The 8,922-nt window shown below is 33.5% G+C and overlaps 2 protein-coding genes across 2 annotated transcripts; one reads left to right on the plus strand and one right to left on the minus strand.

Annotated features, from left to right (window-relative positions):
* Positions 1-1,163: 1,163 nt before the first annotated feature.
* LOC140831737 (GATA transcription factor 15-like) lies at positions 1,164-2,800 on the plus strand. Its single transcript, XM_073195488.1, has 3 exons — positions 1,164-1,643; positions 1,720-1,857; positions 2,328-2,800. Exons 1-3 carry the CDS (start codon positions 1,623-1,625, stop codon positions 2,622-2,624), a joined length of 456 nt encoding a protein of 151 aa, XP_073051589.1. The 5' UTR covers positions 1,164-1,622; the 3' UTR covers positions 2,625-2,800.
* Positions 2,801-4,708: 1,908 nt separating this feature from the next.
* LOC140832945 (two-component response regulator ARR1-like) lies at positions 4,709-8,487 on the minus strand. The gene is made up of 6 exons (XM_073197269.1): positions 7,951-8,487; positions 7,290-7,442; positions 6,806-7,192; positions 6,576-6,652; positions 5,333-6,424; positions 4,709-5,249 (listed from the first exon to the last, which is right to left on the minus strand). The coding sequence occupies exons 1-6, from the start codon at positions 8,108-8,110 to the stop codon at positions 5,181-5,183; spliced, it is 1,938 nt and encodes a 645-aa protein (XP_073053370.1). The 5' UTR covers positions 8,111-8,487; the 3' UTR covers positions 4,709-5,180.
* Positions 8,488-8,922: the final 435 nt, after the last annotated feature.

An 8,922-nucleotide genomic window follows, 5' to 3' on the forward strand; every position in this document is an offset into this window, starting at 1 on the left:
ATAATATAAAATATATATATTTTTAAAATTTTTAGAATTATTTATTATAGTTAAAAAAACCGTCTAAGTGACGTCTTGGCGACCATTTAGGCATCTAGGCATTAGTTGGTGGGCGATCGCTGGAATTTTCTTCAAAAATAACATTGAAACTATATAACACAAGGTTACAAAAAGCGTGAGGTGGTCGTCTGCTACCGTCTCATACTTTTTAGAACCTTGTGTTATATAGTTTCAATGTTATTTTTGAAGAAAATTTATCATTTATTACTATATAATCACAATAAATTACTTTTAAATAAACATTCAAAATTTTAATATTAAAATATTTTATATTGATTCCACCCATTGGGACTACAAATGTAAATATAGTGTTTCCAATCAATTAAGTGATGATTGGATGAATGATAAATGTATAAATAGAAATATTTTTAATAGTTATAATGAAACTATAATACAAAAGTTTCAAAATACAAAGACTTAAAATGCCAATTATAAGATAATTATTTTATAATGATTAATTGATTAGAAAATTGTTATATATTTTTTAGTTTACTAATTATAGTATATTTTTGTCTACATGGTATCAAGCTACTAAGTCGAACCTTTGATACATACATACATATATATATATGGGAAAAAATCAAGATTTGTCGCGTTGATCGTCGATCATATATAAATTAGAAAAAAACTTCAAGATTTGTCACATTGATCGCCAATCATCAAGTTCTTGGGATTCAAATGAATTCGATGTAATCAAACTTTACTCAAAAATTTTATATTCATTCTCGTGCTCGGGAGTCAACTATCAACATCATAACGAAAAAGAAAAAGAGAACGATAAACTAGTATCTCCGATCCAAATTATTAATAAAATTTAACTCGATTGATTTCATCTTAGCTCGATAATCGAGCTCCGTCGAACATTGATTCGAAGTATGACCATCGTTTGTGAAGTCTTTCAAAATGTAAAAATCAATTGAAATCATATTATTGTGAATTTGGGAAAATTAATTCACAATCTCATTGAAAAGAGCACTGCCTACATTGGCGCCTATTTTTTGCAACAAATTGGCGGGTGTGGGCGACGGGGGAACCCAACCCCATTTTCGTCTTTTCGCTCTCCCGCGCGCGCATTTAGGGTTTTTGTAAACACCCATATATTTATACAAACCCCCAAATCAAAAAATTTCACACTCAGCCACAACTTTCTCTCTCTGGAATCGATCCTCTTTCCGGAAGAGATTGCGGCGTGTCTTCTTCATATTCACCCATTAACAAATACTTCCCTTCCTCTCTCAATCCTCGCATGCATGTCCGGAGAAGGTTGGAAATCATGGGTTTTTAGTCCATTTCTCCTTCAGCTGACGTGCTCCTGATCATAGTTCAGGATTGGGTTCATGTGTGTGTGGTTTTTTGGGTGAAATTTTCTGTTTACTGATCTGGGTTTAGCTTGGTTTAGAGCGTCCTTTTCCCTTGTATGATTTTTCTTGGAACAGCTTGTTTAGGGCTATGATCCTAGGTGGTGCTGCTGCAGCATTTGTTTGATCGAACCAACTTGGTATCTTTTTTGGTAAAAACTATACATTTGGGGTCGTTTTAAATCTCCGATCGAGGGCTTGAAGATGCTGGATCATAGTAATAAAGTAAGTGATCATCATTCATTTGACTTAAATTGATTCTTTTTTTTAATTATTATTTCTAAAATGATTTTGGTTACAGGGAATGGAATCCGATGAAACGAGGAACCAAACAGTGAATGCTGATAGCGCCTCATCCAGTGGCACAAATATCAAGACTTGTGTAGATTGTGGCACCTCGAAAACCCCACTTTGGAGAGGTGGTCCTGCAGGCCCTAAGGTATATACATACATACATTTTTTCTGATTTTATTATTGTTTGGTGTTGAGTTGTTCTGGCCTCTTTCTCTTTTTATTTGTGGATTTTAGATGTATTTGATTCTTGATAGTATTTGACTAGACACTAATCAACAAAAAGATCTTATTTTTCCGACTTAGACTAGTACCCATTTCCCCCCTTTTGGAGAAAAATCAACCATTTTGAATATTGGGGTCAATATCCATGTGAAACGATCTTGATATATATAGGAACCAAAGTTGTAACTAATCCTGCCTGCCCACAGCATAAATAAATATGTACGAGAAAAATGGGTCATTTTGGGGTACATATCATCTAAAACTGGAGGATCAAAACAATTTTGGTCTCAAATTATAGAAAACAAAAATTATGATTATCCCCTGCCTGCCCACAGTCTATAATATGTATGTATGCTTATTGGCCTTTTGTTTTTGTTGTTGTTTTGCCTACAGTCACTGTGCAATGCATGTGGGATCAAAAGCAGGAAAAAGAGGAGATCGTTGACTGGTGCCGCCATTAAAGAAGACAAGAAACCCAAGAAATCTAAAAATATTCAAAATGGGAGGAGCAGTGGAGGAGGAGACAACACCAGGAAGATTAAATTTTCATTGAAGAACAGATTTTGGGGATTTGACAGGGATTTGGTGTTGCAGAGGCCGAGATCAAATACTAATCAGAGAAAGAAATTGGGAGAGGAAGAACAAGCTGCATTTCTTTTAATGGCTTTGTCATGTAGCTCTGTTTATTGAAACCGAGTTGTGCTAGCAGCTGTTATTGTTGTACCTTTTGTTTTTTCGACTTATATTTTTTTTCTAGTTCAAAATAGTTGTAGTGGGCTTTTTCTATTTATTTATCCTTGGAAGTTCATAAATGTAATTTGCTCCAATTTGTGTTTGTTGTTTGGAAAAAAAATCAAATTTGTATATATATATATATATATATATATAATGTGACATAATTTTCGAAATTGTAGATGAGTAACCTTAGATTCGTAATCAAGGTGAATGAATTATGAGTTTCATGTAAGATTGTCTCACGGATCTTAATCTGTGAGACGAGTCAATTTTACCGATATTAACAATAAAAAAAAATATTTTTATCATAAAAAGTAATATTTTTTCATGGATGATTCAAATAAGAGATTCGTCTCACAAATACGATTCATGAGATCATCTCACAGAAGTTTTTTATCATAAATTATGTATTAAATTAATATTTCAGAAGTTTTTATACTATTAGTGTAACATTGGAGATGGTCTAAAACTTATAGTGACAGCTTGAAAATCAATATAGAGCACAAAACTTAAATTAAATTATTGAATTTAGAAAAAGATATAAAGATGCAAAACAATTGTCTCAACTAGCTGAGTATTGAAAAATCCAATTCGGTTTGAATTAGTTCTATTCGAGTTAAAGTTCGATTCATAGTTTAAAAATTTTAAAATTTTTGTTTAAATTAAAGCTTGAATTTGAGTTCGGTTCAAAAGATTCGAACATGTTCATGAACCACGAACATTTTGAATTATTGCATGCAAATAAGTACTCGAATAACTCGAAATTTAATTATTTAATATATAATTATATAATATTAATAAATACTAAAATCCGCAAACAATCGAATAAAATAATTTGGACTCGAGTTCGGTTAAAAAAAATTGAACATGTTCGAGTTCGGTTCGAACTCGATAAATTCCAATAAAAAACAAATATTTTTCGAACCGATTCGAACAACTCGAGTTCGTTTACACTCCTAGACTCTCAACCATCTTCTTTTTGCCCCTGATGATCATAAATTCATACCATGAAACCAGCTATAAAAAGTGGTCAATGATGTAAAATCATAGAGTTGCCATTCTTTGCCCGATTAATCGAAATAATTGGGTGGTAAAATATATACCCTAAATTAGACAGATAACATCATACACAATATATACTCGTAACTATTTCTAATATATTATATGAACAGTAAAACAAAAATTTCCACAATAAATTTATGGATATAAAATCTTTTTGAGTAGGTCTCTTGTGAGAAGATCTTACGAATATTTATCTCTGAGACGGTCAACTTTACCGATATTCACAATAAAAAGTAATATTCTTAGCATAAAAAATAATATTTTTTCATGGATTATCCAAATAAGAGATCCGTCCCATAAAATACGACCCGAAAGACCATCTCACGCAAGTTTTTGTCAATCTTTTTTTATATGTTAAAACTTTTGTAATTTAATCTTAGTGAACATTGCAATTTTAATTTGATATATTTGTATGTTTATAATTTTGATTATTTATACCGACAAATTTCATTTTTAATGTTGTATCTTTCAAGTTTTTGTAATTCTAGTTATTTTTCAATAAGAGTGCTAATGTGAGAGCTGAATACTTCAACGTAATACCAACTTCATGTGAAAAATTACTAAAACTAAAAAAAAAAAATTAAAGAAAACATTAAAACTAAAAATTGATCACACAGATGACTAAAATCGTAAAGAAACAAACATACGTGACTAAAATTATAGTTTGTATATTTGATAATTTAGTATAGAAACAAATACTAACCATGTATATGACATAAACCATGTCCATTTTCCTTCTATTTATTTATTTTTGAGTAAGTGAACATGATCATAACATGTTTTATACGATATCACACAATGTATAGTCTTTTAAATCGACCAACTTTCCTCCATGATATCTCAGGTGCAGACTTGTTGAAATAGTTCGACACATTGTTCGGAATAGGATGGTGCCGAAAGAGATTTAAATCCAAACATTAATCGATTCGTGTATTAGTCCTTTGATAATTTAAGACTTGACAAAGGAGATAAGGAGATTCATGGTCACAAAATATGCATCTTGACCAATAAAATTCATCAAACTGTATTGAAATGAAATCCTAAACAAAGTATTATCTTGTTCGAACAAAGTTGAATCAAAACTTTCAGTAACAAGTTTGGGAACTTTATACCCACAAACTGAAAAGATGAGCACTCATAATAATGCATGAAACTTTTCACCATCTTTCCATGAAACAATGTCCTTAACTACAATCGCCTAATCTAAACTAATCAACATGTATGCTTCGTGTATCATGCTCGTTTACCCTTTGATATTTCCACCTGATCGAATGCTCAGATCCTGTATTTTCTTTAGTTTGCAAGAATGAAGCTCCAAACATGTATCCAAACTAAATAAGTAGGAAAAAAGAGTAAATCCTATTTCTCCGAGCACAAAAGAAAGGAAGGTCAACATTCAGCTCTAACTGCAAGTATGTACAAGTTCTTCGATGAAGCATGAGAGTTATGCTACGGAGGAAGGGTTTCCAAATGGTATCCACCAAAGCCAAACTCGCCTTCAACATGGCCAGTCCCATCCTGCCGATGGAAAAAAACAATATTCGAATTAGAATTATCTAGCGACTAATTTAAAGAATCTCAATGTAAGATGCAATGCAAACCTGTTTCAGAAGTGCACTCATGAGGTCATCTTCTTGAATATATTGTTCGGGGAAGAGACTGTTTTCAAAGCCCATATTATATAGTCTTGCATCCTCATTTCTCAATGAATTTTCAGGTAAGGATGAGTTAACAACGGGACTCTTACTTTGCCCTTGCACATTCTTCGGGTTGGAAGAAAAACCTTGTTGAAATAAAGTTGACGGAGAAATGCCCAGAACTCCTCGTGCATTAGAATGTTGGGGAGATTCGAAAGTTGATCCGGCGTTTTGCAAACCCCAATCTTGGGCCATGTTCATATTTAACTCATTGAAAACACCGTGACTAGGAACAAAAGCTCTAGGCCCTCTTATTTCAGACTTCATGTCTTGAAACATGCCTTTAGAAGTGAGGGTGGAAGTTCCTGAATTGCCAAGGAGAGAGAAGCTATTACTTGGGAACTCGGTGATTAGACCTACGGCATTCGAGGGGGCTGAAAAAGATGTATTTACTGGCCCCTGAACATTGTCTATTCCATTTCTGCCCAAGAGCGTACTGGGTATTGCAGTTGACAAAACAGATTGAACCACATTTGCTGGAAGATTCGAAACATGATTGCCTCTGACGGCAGCATTTAAACTTTGACCATTTAGACCTTGAATCCTCGACTGTTGAAGTTGAACCATCTGATTCATCGGAGGATTATTTTGTACTGCAGGTGAATGGACATGCATATTCATGGGACCAAAAGTCGATGCAGATTGTCGTAACGAAGCAAGCTGCTTTGAATCCATAGTTGTTGGGATTCCATGAAGTAAGTCGATTTGCTTGCTATTATTGTTTGGTCTTGGATTTTCGAAGTTGAAGATGTTTCTATGATCATTCAGGGGTAGTGATACAGAAGTTTTGGTAGCAGTCCTGCCAAGTACTGCTGCTTGGATTGTAGCAAGATTCTGCGGCTGGAGTTGTCTGGCAGCAGCAAGGCTTTGCATATCGACGCCACTGAATGGAGATACAGGCCCAAATGGTGGATTTGGGGGTCCCATAAAAGAGTTATCGAGTCCAATCGAGGGTTGTGATGGATCGCTTAGCCTTTTAAGGTAGAGCCGATATTTCTGCATCAATTGGCTGTATAAGTTAAACCTCTCGAGGGAAGAATATAAAGTGTTTGAGCTATAATAAATTGAAGTAAAAAAAAAAATAATAAAAAATAACTCAAGATCGGTTTTAAAGACTGGAAAAGATAGCGAACAAAATTGTTCGAACCTGAAGATGGCTTGCAACGTTCTCTCTGGTAAGAGCGGGAACATTCATCAACTCCAGAATTTTCTTAGGAACAGCCTCTGCATTCATTGACGGAGTAGGAACATAGCACATCAAATTACATAATACAAAATCTATGAATTTTCTATAGCACAGACACAAGTAAACAAAGACAAAACAGCCCAAACAACTAAAAAAACTAGGAAAACAAGAGAAATGGGGAAGATCCATACTTTCAAGGCCAAGTTTATTCACAGCATCCATAAATTTCAGGTGGAGTTCAGATGACCATACAACACGAGGTTTCTTATGTGCTGACACATCGTCACGTTCTTCTGCATCGTCATCTTCCTCATCCTTTCTTTTCTTTGAATTCCTATTCTCTTCATTACCGGAAGAAGAGTAGTCGCCATCTTCTAATATTTTTTGTTTTTGGTCTCCATCTTCCACACCTCCTGAATTTTCAAAATCCTTATCCTTGCCCTCGTGCTTCTTTTTCCGAACCACGTGCTGCCATATGTTTTTTAACGCTTCCATACGAACTGGTTTTATGAGATAATCACATGCACCATGGGTAACACCCTTCATCACAACATCTTTACTGTCATCTGCTGACATCACTAAACACCAAAACAAAAACTCAGAACAAAATACATGTAATCTATTGATTCCTGATTACATTTAATCCATACACAATAAGAAAACAGCGCTACTTACTGATAACAGGCAAGTCCATCTCAAGCCCAACCTGCTCTAAAAGTTTAAAACCATCCATATCTGGCATGTGGACATCGCTTATAACAACATCAAAGCCATTTTTGTTATCCCTTAGATACTGCAATGCAAGCTCCGCACGGTTGCATTTGGTAACTGAAAAAAATCCAACAAGTTTAGCTATAACATATCACCCGATAAATGTAGATGGGCAATAAAGATTATTTTCCACCTCCTTATTGAACCAATGGAATTTAGATACCATCAGCACAAATAAACACCATTGAATCACAAATTCTGCAAAAGATCTAAACTCAACCAATCAACCTAATATTTTGAACAATTAATTAGAATAAATCCCACAATTTCACAAACCATTCTCTATGCCTGTTCTGGTCAACCACGCAATTTAAAACATTCAAAATCAAAATCCCGAAAATTAAATAGCAGAAACATCAAGTTTTCATGTAATCAAGATCTACAATAACCAGACAAATAAAACCTCGGACACATGAACATTCTGAACTTTTAAGCAACAATAATCCGCAAAATATGACAAAAAAAGAACAGATGAAGTGCCCCGAAAGAGGGAAAAAAAACACAGTCACAATCACACACAAACAAACAAAACACGCAGAAGTGTGTGTTTTTATAAATAAATTACCTTCGTAGAGACAATTTTTAAGCATCTTTTCCATGATCCTGAGACAAGCCGGGTCATCATCCACTACAAGAACCCTAAGACCCGCCGGAAACTGGTCGGTGAATCCATCGCCGGACTTCAAAGTACTCGCAAAAAACATGGGTTTTACTTCAAGACTCATGTTTTCTTCGAAATTGAACAAATAAATCTTCCTGTTACATGCAAATAACAAAACCCAAATGGGAAATTAATGCAACCGCGTCTTCTGAAAATTCCAATGCATGGAATCAAGTGTTTGTGGCATGTGATTCTACATTAAGTTCATGAAAATCCAGTAAACTACAAGGTAAGATTAGAGAGAGGAGGAAAAAGGGACTGAATTGTTTAAAGTTCGAAACTTTTTATTGATTCCTATAGGGTTTTTTTATTGATTCCTATAGGGTTTTGAGAAACATAGAAAAAAGGAAACAAGAACAAGAACAAAAAATAGAAAGAAATTTGCTTTTTAGCCTGCGAGTTCTCGAAATTGAAGGCATTGCCTTAGTTTTAATGCGTTTCTTGAATTAGTTCTTCTCTATAATTGGGACTCGGTTTTTTGTAGGATTATTTAATTATTTATTTATAAAAATAAATTTAATTTATTAATTTATTATTATTAATTAGTCCAATGGCCAATCCCTTGTGTGGATCCAACTCATTTGTTCATGATTATTTTTTTAAATGGTAAATTTGGATTTTAGATTAAATTTGAAAATTTGGAGATTAAATTTTGATAAATCTTTTACACAATTTGATATCAATCAAAGGATATTCTTACCATAATAAAATTAAAATTTCCTCTTAAAAAATATAAAACTTACTTATTTAAATTTAACAAACTTATATATATTAAATCATTTCGATTTGCTAATCTTTTAAATTGAATGACTCCAATTATATTAATGTCAACACATGTTTACTCTTGTATTTTTAATCCAAAATACTTTGGACTTA

Source organism: Primulina eburnea, chromosome 5 (genome assembly GCF_022965805.1).
Source record: "Primulina eburnea isolate SZY01 chromosome 5, ASM2296580v1, whole genome shotgun sequence".
Taxonomy (NCBI): Eukaryota; Viridiplantae; Streptophyta; class Magnoliopsida; order Lamiales; family Gesneriaceae; genus Primulina; species Primulina eburnea.

Bases quoted from the DNA above. Each gene is read 5' to 3' on its own strand.
- LOC140832945 (XM_073197269.1), bottom strand. From the start codon at position 8,110: ATGAGTCTTGAAGTAAAACCCATGTTTTTTGCGAGTACTTTGAAGTCC. The intron at 6,425-6,575 runs GTTCGAACAATT...CAATTGATGCAG, and splicing joins ACGTTGCAAGCCATCTTCAG to AAATATCGGCTCTACCTTAA. The intron at 5,250-5,332 runs GTTTGCATTGCA...TTCCATCGGCAG, and splicing joins TGAGTGCACTTCTGAAACAG to GATGGGACTGGCCATGTTGA.
- LOC140831737 (XM_073195488.1), top strand. From the start codon at position 1,623: ATGCTGGATCATAGTAATAAA. The intron at 1,644-1,719 runs GTAAGTGATCAT...TTTTGGTTACAG, and splicing joins TGCTGGATCATAGTAATAAA to GGAATGGAATCCGATGAAAC. The intron at 1,858-2,327 runs GTATATACATAC...TTTTGCCTACAG, and splicing joins GTGGTCCTGCAGGCCCTAAG to TCACTGTGCAATGCATGTGG.